Here is an 18,405-nt window from a genome sequence, read left to right as displayed (position 1 = left end):
TTCTGCTATTTGAGCATGAAATTCTGGCTCAGTCCAGGTATTGCACCAAGCTTTGTGATTAAGAAAGAGGGGACGCAGGTGGCGCTGTGGGTTAAAGCCTCAGCGCCTAGGACTTGTCGATCGAAAGGTCGGCGGTTCGAATCCCTGCGGCGGGGTGCGCTCCCGCTGCTCGGTCCCAGCGCCTGCCAACCTAGCAGTTCGAAAGCACCTCCGGGTGCAAGTAGATAAATAGGGACCGCTTACCAGCGGGAAGGTAAACGGCGTTTCCGTGTGCGGCTCTGGCTCGCCAGAGCAGCGATGTCACGCTGGCCACGTGACCCGGAAGTGTCTCCGGACAGCGCTGGCCCCCGGCCTCTTGAGTGAGATGGGCGCACAACCCCAGAGTCTGTCAAGACTGGCCCGTACGGGCAGGGGTACCTTTACCTTTACCTTTACCTTGTGATTAAGAAAGCTTAACTATAGTTTGGCATGAAGTTTTGAGCTGACAAACCATGGTTTATCATCCACTGGCAAGCCAAGAAGCCATGGATTGAGATCAGAAGTCATTGTTACAAGTGGGGTTACAAGCCACGGTTTTGGGAAATGGAAGCAGGCAAAGAACTCTAAACAATGTACAGTCTGTTAATATGTATGCTAGAAAAGCTCTCAAATCATGATTTGAATGCTAGATGATAATGAATGCATACACTGTGGTTTCTGAATTGTACCCCTGTGTATCTCTCTCTCTCTCTCTCTCTCTCTCTCTCTCTCTCTCTCTCTCTCTCTCAGAGATGAAAGAGCAGGATGCCTGTCTCCTGTCTGTCAAGACACAAGGAAATTTGTCCGGTGTTGATAAGAATGTCAGGTGTGTGGTGGTCAGTTCTTTGGTGAGAACGGAGCAAATGTTCAAGGCCCTCCTTCTTCTGAACCGAAGCCCTCTAGCCAAAGCCGTAATCAGCCCACAAAACTCTGACTTCTGTCTGACAGGCTCAACTGTGGACTTGGAGACTTCTGTAAGTGTTTGTTTTAAAAGGCAATATAACCCAGTTCTGACTTGGGGAGGTATAAGATATTTTGCTACCCATTACACAAATCGTATGCCAATGAGCCAGGTGTTAAGCTGAAACTCCTTCAGAGATGGGCAGAGAAGACCGGAGAAAGGCAAGAGAATATTTCTACTCCAGCAGCCAACTTTCCGGAGGTGGAGGCCGGGGATAGGAGGAGAGACAGTTAGCTGTTAAGATTAGCAGCAGATGGAAGCTTTCTCTTGTCATCTCCAGGGAAGCCTTCGGAATTATGGTTCACACACCACCGCTTTTCAAGTGTTGCCCGTAACATGTGGTCACAAATCTGCATCTCTTGGGAACATGGTCTTTTAGATGTGAGACAAGGGTGAGACAAGGCCTCTCTGACTGGCACTTGCAAGTCTGCCTAGGCCACACACACTGTCCCCAGTGTGCATACATTCCTCTGTACGCAGGAGAACTGCGACATACATCCAGTGGAGCTGTATGCATGCTTAGCAGAGTTCTGCAAGAAGCGAGGTTGTGTAGGCGTATGGCATCATGAAATTTATTAATTTACAGCAAATCAAAACAACAAAACATGAATGGTGTGAGCAGTGTCTCTCACACACGTCTTCTCTGTCCGAAAGCAGAGAACAAAGAGCAGAAAAATAAAAACACACAGAACGGAAGTTCTCTTGTCTGAGTTTCTGTTCCCACACTTCCAGCAGTGTGGAATATAAATAAGGATCACATGATCCAGCAATGCGAGAATGAATTAGAGACACCCAGGCCTTGGCCTTCACTGGCCTTGCTTTGCACCCTCCTTGAGTGGTGGTGGTGTTATCTGCCTGGTTGGGATGTGTCCTTGAGCTCTGATCAAGCCTCTTGCTTGCCTGAATTTGGGAGGAGAGTGGTGTCTTGAATGTGAAGAAAGGTAAAACCCACCATGTTTGCGTTGCTCACTTTTGTCCCTGCCATGTGGCCCTCAAAATGTTCTGGAAGGAATGTGGCCCTTGGACTGAAAAGGTCCCCCTGCCACTACCCAGTGCATAATTCCATCTACACCTTTTTCATCTCCTGTTTGGCTGTATCTCACATGGATGTGAAATTTAGCTGCTTGGGAAATTCACTGAGTCCCACCTGTCTTTCCATAGCCAAAATTAAGCTTGAGCGCACATTACCTGTCTTAAGCCAACCTTCCCTCAGCCTGACACTCCCCAGGTGTTTGGTGCTACAACTCCCATCACCTCCAACCATTGGCCGTGCTGGCCAGGGCTGATGGGACTGGTAGTCCAAAACATCTGGTTGGCACAAAGCTGATGAACATCAGCAGCAGTCTTCCACAGTCTCCTCCTTCCTCTTCATTTATTTATTCAATTTATATCCCACTCTTCCTCCTGAAAGTTGAACTTGGGCCTTAGGAGAGAATGACATGGTGATAACATTCCTGTGGCAATTTTCTGCAAAATGAGAGGTCCATTGAAGAGAGACTTCCAAATCCTTGGGGCTTTTGTACCTCTGAAGTGAGGACAGATAACGCAGGGTCAGTTTGCACAAAATGCTAAACCAAACCATGGCTTAGTGCAAACTTGCAGGTGCTCAAAGAGGAGATGGTGGCTAGTTTGATTCGCCTTGAGGTCCTGCTACTGTGAGCTAAACCATGGTTTGGCTTGCATGTGTCTTCTGGACTTGGACATGTGGTTCAAACTTTAAGTGAGGCAAACCACAGGCTTAAGTTTGGAAAACTTGCTGTAGCCCAAACCAAGACCTAGCTCACAGCAGTAGAATACTGTAAGCAAAGCCATCACAGTCTCCTGTTCTGCGAACCCACATGCTCACACTAAGCCATGGTTTGACATTGTATTAGTGTGAACTAGGTCACAGAAATCTCGGAACGGTCCGTTCTGGTGAGAGATGCACCTTTGTCCTCTCCTTTGCCCCACAGTCTTCGTACATGAAGGAGCTTAATGAAGATCAAAGGACAGCTATTGAAACTGCTTACACCTTCGTGATGAAGCTGCCTTCATTGCCCAAAGTTTGCTTGATCCATGGGCCACCTGGGACTGGGAAATCTAAGACTATCCTTGGGCTCCTTTACCGAATCTTCAGCAAGGTAGGGCAGGTTGGTAACACCCTGCATGTGCTGGTCCTTGTGAGAATATCGAGAAGGCTGGACAACAAATGGCATTCCAGTAGTAGTAGTAGTAGTAGTAATAATAATAATAATAATAATAATAATAATAATAATAATAATAATATAATTTATTTGTACCCTGCCTTCCATACGCAGCTTCCAGCGTATATAAAGACGTAGTAAAACATTAAGCCTTAAAAAGCTTCCCTATACAGGGCTGCCTTCAGATATCTACTGAAGGTAATATAGTTACTCATCTCCTTGACATCTGATGGGAGGGCGTTCCACAGGGCGCCACTACTGAGAAGGCTCTCTGTCTGGTTCCGTCACTTCACTTCTCGCAGTGGGAACCGCCAGAAGGCCCTCGGTGCTGGTTCTCTGTGTTCATGCTGGATGATGGGGGTGGAGACGCTCCTTCAGGTATACTGGGCCAAGGGTGTTTAGGGATTTAAAGGTCAGCACCAACACTTTGAATTGTATTGGGAAACATACTGAGAGCCAAGGTACATCTTTCAGGACCAGTGTTATATGGTCTCGGCAGCCACTTCCAGTCACCAGTCTAGCTGCCGCATTCTGGATTAGTTGTAGTTTCCAAGTCACCTTCAAAGGTAGTCCCACATAGAGCGCATTGCAGTAGTCCAAGCAGGAGATAACCAGACCATGTATAACTCTGGTGGGACAGTGCGCAGGCAGGTAGGGTCTCAGCCTGCGTACAAGGTGGAGCTGGTAGACAGCCGCCCTGGACATAGAATTAACCTGTGCCTCCATGGACAGCTGTGAGTCCAAAATGACTCCCAGGCTGCGCACCTGGTCCTTCAGGGGCACAGTTACCCCATTCAGGAACAGGCTGTTGTGTGTCACATGCCTGTTTACTTTCAGCCCTCGCTGGGAACTTCCGTTTGCATATAGCTTTTGCTTTGCTGTTTTGCTGGACAAGAAGGGATGCAGACATGTTTTCCTTTGTTCCTGAACTATGCTGAATAAATGCTGTACATTATGCTTGCACATCTCTCTGTCTGCCTCTTCTGCTGTGAGGTGATTTACACACTCTGCTGACAGAGCGTGCATGTGTATCTGAGGCTTGTGTCACTGTTTGATGCTGTTCCAAGGGAGACTGGCTGCCAACTGGTGGCTGGAGCCAGCTGGAGGCCTGTCTGATGCCTGCCTGATGCCCCCGACTCCTGGCAGTATCCCAACAAAAGGGTTTCGGGCCCAGATCCATGGCGCTTACAGGAGAGTAAGACTGCTGATGGCTCCCAGCAGAGACAGAAGTATGTGAAGCTGATTGTCCCGGCCACAGCTAGAAGGCTTTTGAAGTCTGTGCCAAGAACCAATTAGGCCGGAGAGAGAAGCACGCTATGTCTGATTTACGACGTGCTTAAGATAAGGCTGATTGTAAATTGTATCCAGTTCCAAGGCTTGCGTGAAGAGCAGGAATGGATCTTTTACAAGCCTCAGATAGGGTTCCATGCCCAAAGCTTAATGGCCACAGTTATCAGACCTGGGCAAGGTACTGCAAGGGCCAGTTGAGAAGGCTTGGTGTGTGGCACACTGTTTCTGAGGACCCCCAAGCACCTCTGATTGATGCATGGGTTGTACAAGATTCAAGAGCCATGGGGGTAATTCTGCTCTCAGTAGCTCCAGAAGAGTTAATTACCCTGGCTGGCAAGACCAGCTCGCGTGAGATGTGGGAGGGGCTTCAGGCCTCACATCTCCAACAAGAAGCTAGGTCTGTGTTGCTTTACTTCAAAAAGCTGCACAAGAAGTGTTTGGAGCCGGGGGGGACGGGACCTCAGAAGTCATGTCCTAGAGTTACAGAAACTCATACAGGAATTGACTCAAAGAGGTTTCAACATGCCAGAATCTCTGTTTGCAATCCTTATCCTGGATTATTTAGACGTGAGCTGCCGCGCTGTGGCAAGCCAGCTGGCAACTCTTCCTGCGCAGGAGCAGGAGGAATGCAGCTGAACCAGCTTGTGTGCTTCAGGGGGAGCAGTGTGGGAGAGCATTCCAGCCTCCAGGGGGAGCCAAGGCGTTGGCAGCAAAGTACTTTTTGTTCCAGATTCTGCAGACAATTTGCTCAGCATCCCACAGCTGACTGAGCAAGACTGAGATTTCTTTCAAGAAGGGCATCTGTGTCATCAGGAAGGGTAAAGAGGACATTTTGCATGCAAAGTTTGTTGATGGCTTGTTCTTGATAACTTATGATGTCAAAGCTGTTGGTGTGTCTAATGTTGAATCTTGTTGTGTTGCACAAACTAACAAAGTTCTTCATGCAGGATGTATTCACGAGGCGCACCGAAGATTTGGTCACATGTCTTGGCAGGCACTGGCCAAAATGCCTGGGTTGGTTCAGGGTTTGAACATCAAGCCCTGTAAGTTTCACATGAAATGTGTATCTTGTGCAGAGAACAAGGTGAAGGTTGCTCCAAAAGGCAAGGTGTTTAGCAGACAGGCTTCCAAACCCTACCAGCTAGTCCACGCAGACCTGGTTGGTCCACTTGCTCCCTCTTTGGGTGGAGCAAGGTACTTCATGGTTTTAATTGATTCTTTTTCTAGGTACATTCATGTGTTTATGCTCCAGCAGAAGTCAGAAGTGTTTCCTAGGTTCAAGGTGTTCTGTGCTTGGTTGGAGAATGCTCACAGTAATCACATTGGCTGTTTGTTTACTGATTGAGGCGGTGAATTCACTTCTCAGCAGTTTGAAGCTTTCCTGACTGAGAAACCTTATGTCAAGTAAGAAACCTTATGTCAAGCACATGAGAATCTTTGGTTCTGACATGTGGGTCCGCACCCTACAGAGCAGCAAGCTTGGGAAGCGTGGGGCACATGGTTTGTTCATGGGGTACGAAAAAGGTGCATACAGGGTATTCATGACTGTCCATTGGGTTCACAAAGAGTGTTGAATACAATCCTAAGTGGGGGGGGGGGGAATGTGGGAATTTTCCAGAGTCACTCAGAGGAGGATGAAGATGATGAGGAAGCTGAGGATGATGATCAGAGTTTGGATTCTAGTTCACTGGGCGGCGCTGCTGCTGGTGTCAGCGACAGTGATGACACAGCAGACTACAAGAACGCAAAGGCCTCAGTCAGACCATCTGATGCGTCTGACATTGAACTGGAAGAACCCCTGTTCACCATTGGCCACTTTTCTCCTAAGAAGGAGGAGATGAGTGCAGAAGACTTGCGTCTAGCACGCAGATCTGAAAGGGCCACAAAAGGCAAACCTCCAAAGCGATTTGCTGATGAGTTTGCTAAGACAGCAACTGCTGTTCTTGGTAGCTCAGAAAAGGTGTGGGAACCTTCAAGCTTCAAAGAGGTCCAGGAGTTAACCTCGAAAGATGCTGAACCATGGCTTAATGCCATGAAGACTGAAATTGATTACTTGAATAGGAACCAAACCTGGGAGCTGGTGCCAACAGTCCCAGGAATGAGGCTGGTTGGCAGCAAATGGGTCTTCAAGGCCAAGACAGACCAGAATGGCAAGGTTGTCAGGCACAAAGCCAGACTGGTCGCCAGAGGTTTTTCACAGATACCAGGACAGGAATACCACGAGACCTACTCACCCACCGTCAAGTATGAGAACATTAGACTAATGCTCAAGATTGTTGCAGAGGAGAAACTGCACGTTTCTCATCACGATGTGAACACAGCTTTTTTTGAACGGGATTTTGGGGGAGGAGCTGTATATGCTTCTACCTGATGGAGTGCAGGTACAGAAGGGAATGGTCTGTAAACTATGGAAGTCCCTATATGGCCTCAAGCAGAGTGCCAGGTGTTGTGACACAAAACTCACTGAGACATTGCTTTCTCTAGGTTTTCACCAAGGCATGTGTGTTTGTCAAAGAGGAGGGGCAAAACAAACGGTATTGTTTATGTTTTTTTGATGATCTTCTTTTGTTTTGGAAGAATCAGGCTTTGTACCAAAGCACCCTAGCTCAGCTGAAGGAGCACTTTGACATGAAGGATCTTGGTGAGGTATCCAACTATCTTTCTCTGCAGGTGGAGAAGGACCAAGCAGGTAATTTTCTGGTACACCAAACACAGAAAATTGCTGGTGTATTAACCAGACTGAATGTGATGGCCTGGGAATCCGATTCCGAGGCTGAACCGGAGGAATCCCAGCCTGCACAGGAGTCCCCGCCTCCAGGGCCGGCTGAACTGGGGCAGGGCCTTGATTCTGAAGCGCCTGCACCTGTGCCGGATCCTCAGGAGCAGGCACCAGGTGAATCCACTCTGGCTCCAGAGGTGGTTGAGGACTCAGTGCCTACACGTGAGTCTCCCCCTGGGCCCAGTAACCCTTCAGCCTCTCCTGAACTGCAGAGGCTCAGGGCAGAGAGGCGAAGGGAACTGGTTTCTCCCAGGAGGAGTGCTCGCCTTAAGGCCAGGAGAGGCGGGTCTCCTGGGGGCCAGGACCGCCCCTGGCCTCAGAGAAGATAAAGGCCAGTCAGCCCGGTCCCAGGTTGCGGGAGCAACGTCGTTGTTGAGTACCTGTTCCTGCCCGGACCCAGACCTGACCCTCCAGTGTTCCTGTCCCCGCCCGGCTTCCTGCTTCGGACCTCGCCCCGCTCCTTGTGAACTGTTTCCAGGCTAGTGACCCAGGACCGGACTTTGACTACGCCAACGGTAACCTTCCCCCCGGGATCAGCACACTGAATTTGGTTGATGCAAACCCAGCAGAACCACTGATGGTGACAGTCCCCCACCCACCCCCTGCCCCCCTGAAACAGTACTTCTGTCTTGTCAGGATTCAATCTCAATCTGTTAGCCGCCATCCATCCTCCAACCGCCTCCAGACACTCGCGCAAGACATTCACCACCTTCACTGGTTCTGGTTCTCTAGCTGTCTCAGTGATTGTTTCATCGCCCTCAGCTCTGGAGAACATCACGGGGCTGTCCGGGCTCCATTCAGTTGGAGCGCTTTGGAGCCAGACAGTCGATAGCCCTGGTTAACTCTGCATTCCAGCAGTCCACCAGGGAATCCGCTGAAAGGCCATCAACATGGGATAAAACATTCCCTACCACTTTCTGGAAACCATTTTGTGAGGAGTGTGTGTGGTTGCCCACGAAGATAACAACCAGGACTCCCACCTGTCTTTTACAGGTTTCATTGAGTGCAAAACTATGTACAGTCCAGAGGTCCAAAATCAATGCCTGCCTCAATCACTAGCAGATTCCGGAAGTGCCTTTTTCCTGTTTGCCCTCCAGCATAAAAGACCGGGAAAACCACTCTCCCTCTCTTTTCTTTACGTGTAATTCCCTGGCAAAAACTATGCGACGGAAGAGGCACTTCCAACTCCCTGGGAGCGGTGTCATGGCTCATCTCAGCCTGACTGAGCCTTTGCATCCTCCCCCCCTTTCTCTCGCCATCCATTTCTCCTAAAGGTTCGCTTTCACCAGACTGACAAGGTGCAGCTGCTCAACAAAGGAGGAGGCTGTCTGTACGTTCCTGTCTCTCCTCCCTCCCTTGAAGGCAGACCCCTGACACATTTGGATCCATTAAGTGGCGGGGGCGGACCATCCAAATCGGTCCCACCTCCCTGCAGAGGGGAAGGGTCGCGGAAAAGTGATGGATCGCAGAAAAGTGAAGGATCACAGGAAGTGATCCGACCATGGCACTTCTTTTGTTTTTGCTTTTACTTAGTGTTGGGATTCAACTGCTGGAATTTGCCCTGGGGCCGCCTGCAAGCCCCTGAAACTCCGAACGTCCTCCGATGTGTGCAGCACTGAAAAAAGCATCTCCCTTCTTCTCCAGGGTGCTCCAGCAACATAAATCAGCTTGATTTATGCACACTATACTTCTAGCGTTACAAAGCAACAAGCGTGGGACTTTGTAGATCTAAGCTACTATTTATTTACACTCTATATACAGACTGTTAGGATCGTCCTACTCACGTGTAGGACACTGGCAGAGACACATGCCTGACTGGCATGTTCTCTCCCTCCTGGTCAGTCGTTCGGGAGCTTCAAAAGCTTTCTTCAGCCCAAACATCACAGTGGCTGATACCAAAAAGCATCAGCACACTTAGGGATCCTACAGAGTATTTGCAGTTTGCGTAACAGAACTCAGTATCACAGCATTTTGGCTATTCTACTTTTATTTACATATAATACTTCCTCTTTCTCATCAGACAGCAAAAAGAAAAAGAACAAAAAACAATAGTCCCACTTCACGGAACACAGTAACATAAACATCCTGTCTCCGTCACTTCCCATACTGTGGAATGAAAACATACACCATCATGTGATAGACAACAATCCCATGACTGCAGACACGGAGCAAGAATCCTAACATCCTCCCCCGATGAATGAGCAGTGTTGTAGTCACCAGTGTAACTGCAACAACCATACAGATGTCATACACACAGTATACCCCTGTACCATCCGTTCCACCCTTGGAACTACATGCAACTGGATTGGCCTTGGGCCTTACCATCTTGCACTTCTGACTAGTCTTGGCGTCATAGTTTTCCTGACTATCAAGAAGTTTCACACCTGGCTTTGTTGGGACTCGAACCCTAGCCCCGTTCCTCTCTGAGGAATCGGTGTTGGCACACATGGCCTTTGGACATGGTTCAGCTTCCTTTTCCAAGGAAACAGTGTCTACCCTTACAGCCTTTGGGTGTGGTTTCCCGTCCTTTGAGGACAAACCCTGTATCCCTTTCAAGACTTCGGATTCCAAGACCTGTGTCGAGCCACTAGCCACAGCTAAAACTGCAATAGCTGTGTTAGCAAACTCCTGAGCATACCTGGTGGTAGCTGTCTCAGATCTGTACACCAGGCGCACGTCTTTCACTGTATCAGTGGAACTCGCCTCACTTTCAGCATCAGCAGTAGACTCAGTATCTGAGTCTGAAGCAAGGGGGTTGCCTTGGAAAACACACACATTTCCTCCCCATTTTTCACTGCACTCAACATCCCTAGTGAGTAAATCATATTGGCATGAGGTCTCAGTACTTTGTACAAGCCACCATACCCGAGGAAGAATCTATGCTTCCTGCCTTGTGAGGTCTGCACCCACATGTCAGACCCATCTGTTGGTCCCTTTGCACATCTTGGGTTTACCTTGTCGCAGTCCCTAGCAGAACTTTTGTCTGAATCCAGGGAAAGGCCTTGCAAACTATGTTTGCTGAGCGTGTCACTCTGTTGCCTCTGAATCCATACATCAGAATCTCCATTACCAATAGGGTGCCTTTGTAAGATACCCATATCGCCTCCCTCCTTTGCTTTGTCCTGAGCACTTTTGGTACACCTGACCATCTTCGTGTCAGACACCAGCAATCTGGAAGACCCATGCACACATCCTGCATGAAAAAGATGGTTATCAGACATAGCATCACTTGTCTCTCCAACTTTCCCACCATCCCCCATGTTAACATCACAACATAGTAAGAACAAGCCATTTATAATGTGGCTTTCGTTCTTCTGGATGGTTGCACGCTGTTTGTTGACATAAACAGAACATCCAGGCTGCATCAGCTGGGCTTCTCAACCTGGAATGAAAAACACATTAGACATCACAACTTGACAGCTTTTCGGTTCCACGATCCCGGTGCTAAGTACCTCCAAGAAGTCTCCACCCGACTGGTGGATCAGACCCTTCTGTGGTGTACACGCGGTGAACCAGTTCCATCTTCCACAAAGGTGTTTCTTCGCCTCAGAATCTAGCACAAAAGATTCTTGCATCTCTGTACTGGAACAGCTAGTCACCATATCTGCGCTGCATCTTTGCATCTCTGGCCTTGCTTCATGTCACCTGTCGGAAATGCTGCAAATGTTCCTGACTTTTGAACTCTGTCCAAACTTCTCACAGGAAAAACTTTCCACTGCTTCAAACACAGCAGTGCCACCTGCTGGTTGCAGTGAAGATTGGGATGACATGGCAGTCAACTCCCCTTGTGCTACTCCTGCTTTGGAGATTTCTCGCCCTTAACAGGAACAGGAAACACCCCCCCTTCTGCATTCTTCCTTCAAAAGCCTCTCTTCTGTGAAGCTTTCAGTGTCAGGAACACAACCCTCTCTGGGATACTGTATCAGCTTTCCCTGGGGTATTACTTCTGGCAGTCCACTCAGCAACTGCCTCCCACCGAGTGTGGGCGTCGGAGACAGCAAATCTAGCCCTCCGAACCTCTCTGGCATCCTGTTTAGCAGCCCCCGCCATCTTGAAGTGTCCATCGTGTGACGCAGCTTCAATTCCTGCTGAACATACACACTGTCTGGCATAAGACACAGCCTTTGTCTCAAACTGCCTTTTCAGTTCCGGGAACAAAACAACCCCCCCCCCCCCCCATTCTTCCCAGGCTTTTTGCCTTGTCTGCTATTATGCAGATTCATCGGGGGACTTACTCCCCCATAGCTTCACAAGTCTTGCCGCAGCACTCCTCCAGCTTTCACTTTCTGCCGCTACCCATTCTCTGCTCAGGGAATGATTCAGAAGCATCGGGAAGTGTCCTCCCTTTGTAGCACATAAATCAGGGCTACATTCTTGGCAAAGGCTTGCAGCACCAAGCAGCTTTTCTCTCTCTGTCGAAAAGCAGCTTTTCCCATTTTCTCTACGCAACTTAGGGAGTGGGATTTTTGCCCCTTCTGAAAAGGTCTATTCCACAGCTTAGTTCAAGCTGAAACTACCTTTTTACAGTCCTTATCAGACGGCCACTATAAATCAAGCCTACTTCTGCTTCTGCCAGCTGTAATTAGTGCCTGGCAAGAACTTCAAAGGCCTCTCGCCTTCTTCTGTGCACGGGCACAAAAACAGTCCAGCCTGTCTTTACTTTCACTTTTAGGCATTTGCTATACTCACAGACTGTCTCCTTCTGCCTTCACTCTGCCAGTTCCAGGAGACTTCAACTGGGACAAAAACAGCCCCAGGTCCTTCCTCTGCTGGCACTGGGTCTGTGGCCCCGATCCCTGGGCCCATGACCATGTTAGGATCATCCTACTTGCGTGTAGGACCCTGGCAGAGACACATGCCCGACTGGCATTTTCTCTCCCTCCTGGTCAGTCGGTCGGGAGCTTCAAAAGCTTTCTTCAGACGGAACATCACAGCGACTGATACCAAGAAGCATCAGCACACTTAGGGATCCTGCAGAGTATTTGCAGTTTGCGTAACAGAACTCAGCAGCACAGCATTTTGGCTAATCTACTTTTATTTACATATAATACACTTGGAGCATTTTGACTTAGCTGCTTCCTCTTTCTCATCAGACGGCAAAGAGAAAAAGAACAAAAGACAATAGTCCCACTTCACAGAACACAGTAACATAAACATCCTGTCTCCGTCACTTCCCACACTGTGGGATGAAAACACACCTTCATGTGATAGACAACAATCCCAAGACTTCAAACATGGAGTAAGAATCCTAACACAGACTACAGCATAATGGCGTCCGTTCTCTCCAGCGCCGAGAGAACAGAAGAAGTGAAAGTACAGTCCAAAGTACATGCAATGAAAGAGAGATAAGGCTGTCTTCCATTCCCACAGTCTTCTCAGACAGGCATGTGATTTACAACAAACTCAAATGCAGCGTCGGTGGAGTGAAATGTTAACACTCTCCCCCATTTCAGGTAACCAATGCTGCATAGGCTAACACAGCAGTAAGTGAAGTGAACATACTGTTGTCATACACAAAATATACCCCTGTAGTACCCGTTCCACGTTTGGAACTCCCTGCAGCTGGACTGGCCTTGTGTTTGACCATTTTGCACTTCTGGTTACCTTCCTTCCATGGGACTAGAGCCTTAGCTCTGTTCCTGTCTGAAGAAACAGTGTTGACCCTTGCAGCCTTTGAGTGTGGTTTCGCATCCTTTGAGCACAAACCCTGTACCCCTTGCAAGACCTCAGGCTCTGAAACGTGTCCTGAGCTACTAGCCACAGCTATATTTGCAACAGCTGTGTTAGCAAACTCACGAGCATACCTAGTGGGCTTTCCCCCCATAGCTCTTTCAGATCTGCGCATCAGGCACAGGTCTTCTTTATATAGGGCTTCTCTTCTTTGAGAGAATAGTGACTCATAGTGAACAGTGGTTCCTCCAATTCTCGATCAGACTGTTCTGATGGTCTGAGCGATGTAATTGCACTCTGGTAATCTGCTGCATCAGTGGAACTTCTACCTGTGCTCCCACTGTCACTGTCATTATCAGATTCCCCATCTGAGCCATCATCAATGGGATAAGTTTGGAAAATAGTTACGTTTGTTGGGAGATAACGCCAAGGCCTTGTGCCTTCCCCCAATGCAGCGTCGCCCAGGATTTATCACTCCAGTCTCCCGTCACGCTGATGCGACCCATACCCTCCTGGGACATGAGCGCACAACCAGCAGAGTCCAAAATAGACACGTTAGCCTTGAGGTGTAACATCTAATCCTTATTTATTGTAACGAAATCAAACATAACAGTACAAACACTACAAAATAAACATGGTTCCTCTTTCTCTTCCTCGGAGAGAATGCTGAAACAAAACATCACTGTGAGAGAACAGTGGGAGGAAGGGAGCAAACAGTGTATCTCCCTTTCTGCTTATATAGCTGTAACAATCAGCAGCTGAAATGCATTACATATAGACACGTGATCCAACAATCCTATAACTGCAGCATAGGGAGGGGTGAAATCCTAACATCCTCCCCCATTTCAAGTAACCCGTAGCTGCAGTGTTTCAGCCTAACTGCAACCGCTGTATATAAATCTGAAGTTTTTCCCTGTTAACAACTTTTGATAACAGATCGGCTGGAATTTCATTTCCTAGCATGTAGGACACTTGAATAAGTCCTTTCTGAATACACTCCCTTGCATGTTGTAATCTTAATTGTAAGTGCTCTTTGCTTACATCCCTCTGTAGCGAGTAAAGACAAACATGCTCTATGGTCCTGATACATTTAAATAGGACATTTCACATTCACTCTTAGGTCTTTAAACAGCTGTAATAACCATTCACAATCTATTTTTTTTAATAATATTTTTTAATGAGTTTGTAAAATACAGAAAAAAGAATAAAGAACATATTATAAGAGTAAAGTAGAAAGATTACAAATTTTCTTGTTCTTTTTTCCAAATCTACTGGACTTCCCCACATCCTCCCAGCCCTGCATTCTCTGTGATACATAACATCAGCAATTTGTTAACTTATTTCATTACTTGTTGTATCCTTCGTTTTATCATGTTACCCAGTTTCAAATGTGTTATAACCCAAATCATGTACATTTTCATTTAAACACAATAAAGTTATTTCATTATTCTATCTCAGACTTCTTGTACCTTAATTTCCATTTCTTTAGTTTAACATTACTGAAGCTAGAGTTTCCTAAAAGGTGCATTTTTTAACATTCATACAGCTTATAGTGTTTTTCCAGATAGTCCTTAAATTTTTTCCAGTCCTCCTCGATTGTTTCTTCTCCCAAGTCTCGGATTCTGCCAGTCATTTCGGCCAGTTCCATGTAGTCCATCAACTGCGTGTGCCATTCCTCCAGTGTGGGTAAATCTTGTGTCTTCCAATGCTTTGCAATCAGGATCCTTGCTGCTGTAGTAGCGTACATAAAAAAAGTTCTGTCCTTCTTAAGCACTCTCTGGTCCACCATGCCCAGGAGGAAGGCCTCTGGTTTCTTAGGTAAGGTAAATCTAAGTACCTTTTTTAGTTCATTATGAATCATCTCCCAAAAGGCCTTCACTTTCGGGCAGGTCCACCAGAGGTGAAAGAATGTCCCTTCCGCCTCTTTACATTTCCAACATTTATTATCAGACAGGTGATATATCTTAGCAAGCTTGACTGGGGTCATGTACCACCAGTATATCATTTTCATAATGTTTTCCTTCAAGGCACTACATGCCGTAAATTTCATTCCGGTGTTCCATAACCTTTCCCAGTCTTCAAACATAATGTTATGCAATAACCATTCACAATCTAGAAGTGCATATGACAGTGCATTCAATTCAACCTTGTAAGAATTTAGGCTTACTGTTGTCTGCTTTTTACATGACCATTCAAAAATACATTGGTTATACATGTAGCACACTCCAGAAGTGCTCTTGCTGTCTGTGGTGTCACCTGATGCAAGTTTCAGAACTTGCATCTGCAAAAATCTCAAGACCTCCAGATTTTTGGTTGGTAAATTTTAGTCTGTAGTGCATAGACCTCTTTAGATAGCGTGCTATGCATTTCAGTGCCTTCCAGTCTTTAATCGTAGGATTGTTAGTGTGTCTGCTCAGCAAATTAGTGCTGACATCTATATCAGGCCTCGAACACCGGGCAATAAAATTTAGCTTGCCTAGAATACATCTGTACAGAGCAACATCAGAAAATGCTTTGTCAGTGTCAATGCCTGTCACCATTGGTGCATCTACAGGGTTTGCGTCAACCAAATTCAGTTTGGTCAATACATTAGCAATTTTCTGTGGTTAGTGTACCAAGATATCACCTCCCTGGTTTCTTTCTACCTCCAGAGAAAGATAGTTTGTTACATTGCCAAGATCTTTTATATCAAAATGCTCCTTCAGTTGAGCTAGGGTTATTTTGTACAAAGCCTGATCTTTCTAAAAGAAAAGATCATCAACAAAGCATACACAATACAGTTTGTTTTGGTAAACAAACATGGCTCTGCTTTGCCTTGAAAGTCTAGAGAAAACAACGTCTCTGTTAATTAAGTATTCCAACACCGGGCACTTTGTTTGAGACCATACAAGGATTTTTTTAGAACACAAATCAATCCTTTCTTTACCTATATTCCGTCAGGTGAATGCATATAAATCTGTTCACCCAGGTCCCCGTACAGAAATGCAGTGTTGACATCATGATGAGAAACGTTTAGTTTCTCCTTTGCAGCAATTTTGAGCATAAGCCTAATGCTCTCATACTTCATGGTGGGAGAGTAGGTCTCGTGATAATCTTGACCTAGTACCTGCGAAAATCCTCTTGCGACCAACCTGGCCTTATGTCTCACTACCTTGCCACTCTGGTCTGTCTTGGCCTTAAAGACCCATTTGCTATCAATTAGCTTCATTCCTGGTACCATTGGAACTAGTTCCCATGTTTTGTTTCTCTCTAAGGAATTTAGCTCAGCCTGCATGGCATTTAACCATGGTTCAGCATCCTTCAAGGTTAACTCTTTGACCTCTTGGAAGCTTGAAGGCTCTTGAATCTTCCCTGAGTTATTTATAACCATTGTAGCTGTCTTTTCAAACTCATCAACAAATCTTTTAGGTGGTCTGCCCTTTGTGGCTCTTTCAGATCTGCAAATTATGCACAAGTCTTCAGGACTAATCTCCTCTTTCTTAGGAGAATCGCGGCCAATAGTAAACTGGCTCCAGACCCCAATCAGTGTCAGACTCTTCGGATGGTCTGAGTGAGGCCTTTGCACTCTTGTAGTCTGCCGTGTCATCACTGTCATCAGCAGCACTACCACCTCTCACTGAACTGGTGTCTGAACCTGTGTCATCATCAGATTTCTCATCATTATTAGTATCAGGATAACATTGGAAAATTCCTACATTGTCTCCCCACTTTGCATTATATTCAACACTCCTAGTGAATCTCACTGTCTTCGTGTCAGACATTAATACTCTGTAAGCACCTTTTTCGTATCCCACGAATATTCCATGCATACCACGTTTGCTCAGCTTGGTGCTCTGAGGTGTGTGAACCCACATGTCAGAACCAAAAATTCTCAACTGTTTAACAAATGGTTTCCTGCCAAACAACTTTTCATAAGGTATGCAACCTATTGGTGAAGAAATTTTTCTGTTATGCACATAAGTAAAACAATTGAAAACTTCGGCCCAATATGAATCAGGCAAATTTGCATCACTCGAGAGATTTCATGCCCTGCTGGAGCATTTGATTTGCCCTTTCACAGAGACCATTTTGCCACGGAGCTCTGTTGGATTCCTTTCTCAGCTAGAAAAGCTTCAAACTGCTAAGAAGAGAATTCTGCCGTCAGTGAAAAGACAACCCACTTGTCTCTTGTGGGCATTCTGCAGCCAAGCGCAGAATTCCTTGAACTTAGGAAACGCTTCTGACTTCTACTTGAGCAAGAAAACATAAATATATCTTGAAAACTGATCTATCCATACCATGAAATATTGTGCTTTACCTAAAGATGGCTTTAATGGACCAACAAGGTCTGCGTGCACAATTTGGTAGGGCTCTTTGGCTTCCCTGCCAGATATTTTACCCTTTGGAGCAACCTAGACCTTGTGTTCTGCACATGATTTACCGTACATTTCATGTGAAATCTGCAGAGTTTAATGGTCATCCCCTTTACCAGATCACGCATCTTGGCAATGGCCTGAAAATTTAGATGACCGAGCCTCCTGTGATGGTCATGGAAACAATTTGCATGGGAAATTTTGTTAGTAGACATTGCACAGCACATCTCATTACTTCGCATATCAACATCAGTATCAACATCATCATAGGATAATAAGAATAAGCCATTCACACAGTCAGCATATAGAAGATCTCTTCTGTTCTTCCTGTTCTTCCTTCTGAAGGAAATGTTCAACTCTTGCACTGTGAGCTGAGAAATGCTCAGCAAGTTGTCCACCAAACCTGGAACAAAAAGAATATTACAAATCGTGGTCTGCCGATTCCTTCCATTTTGCAGTGTACTCAACATCCCTAGTGAGAAGAACTATGTTGGTGTCAGACATCAATACTCTGTACTGGCCTTTTTTGTAACCCAGAAATATACTGGTGTGCACCACATTTGCTGAGCTTCTTGCTCTGTGGTGTCTCCACCCACACAAAAATCCAAAGGTGTTTGACATAAGGTACCTTCTGGAACAGTTTCTCATAGGGTGTGCATTTCATAACTTTGGAGTATCTCCTGTTATGAGTTTAAATATAACAATTCAGCAATTCAGTCCAAAACTCATTTGGCAAGCCTGCACTAAGCAGTAACGCTTTCATGTCCTGTTGCAACACCTGGTTTATCCTTACACACAAACCGTCATTCCATGAAGACTTCTGGGTAGCAACTTTGTGCTTCTTTTTTTTTAAAAAAAATTATATTTTATTAATTTTCCATGCATTCATACCACATTACAGTTTCTATTAAACTTTTCGGTTTTTGACTTCCTTCGGCTTCTCTGCCAATCATCCAAATTCTAATTTCTTTAAATACACATTTCCAAATTTTGGTATTGCCCTTATACTTAGCCCCCTCTTCTATTTTGCTTTTTTACAATATTTCTTATGCTGTTACAGAGCTTCTCTGAATGCCACTAACGTTATTCCGTTGTCACTTATACATTCCCAGTATTCAACTAATTTTCTCCAGTCCTCGATGAACTTTTGAT

General features: G+C 46.2%; 1 protein-coding gene across 3 annotated transcripts in view; it reads left to right on the top strand.

Annotated features, from left to right (window-relative positions):
- LOC310835928 (putative helicase senataxin) overlaps positions 1 to 18,405 on the top strand; it is a 427,391-nt gene that overhangs the window by 160,245 nt on the left and 248,741 nt on the right. For all 3 annotated transcript variants that reach the window (XM_083720870.1, XM_083720872.1, XM_083720871.1), the window contains exons 12-13: positions 769 to 992; positions 2,932 to 3,099. In XM_083720870.1, the coding sequence (XP_083576996.1) occupies positions 769 to 992; positions 2,932 to 3,099 (392 nt within the window). The remainder of the gene's footprint in view (positions 1 to 768; positions 993 to 2,931; positions 3,100 to 18,405) is intronic.

This window comes from Podarcis gaigeae (genome assembly GCF_964106915.1).
Source record: "Podarcis gaigeae genome assembly, chromosome: W".
Classification (NCBI taxonomy): Eukaryota; Metazoa; Chordata; class Lepidosauria; order Squamata; family Lacertidae; genus Podarcis; species Podarcis gaigeae.
Note: the sequence above shows the minus strand (reverse complement) of the source record. Positions and strands in the feature narration are given on the sequence as shown.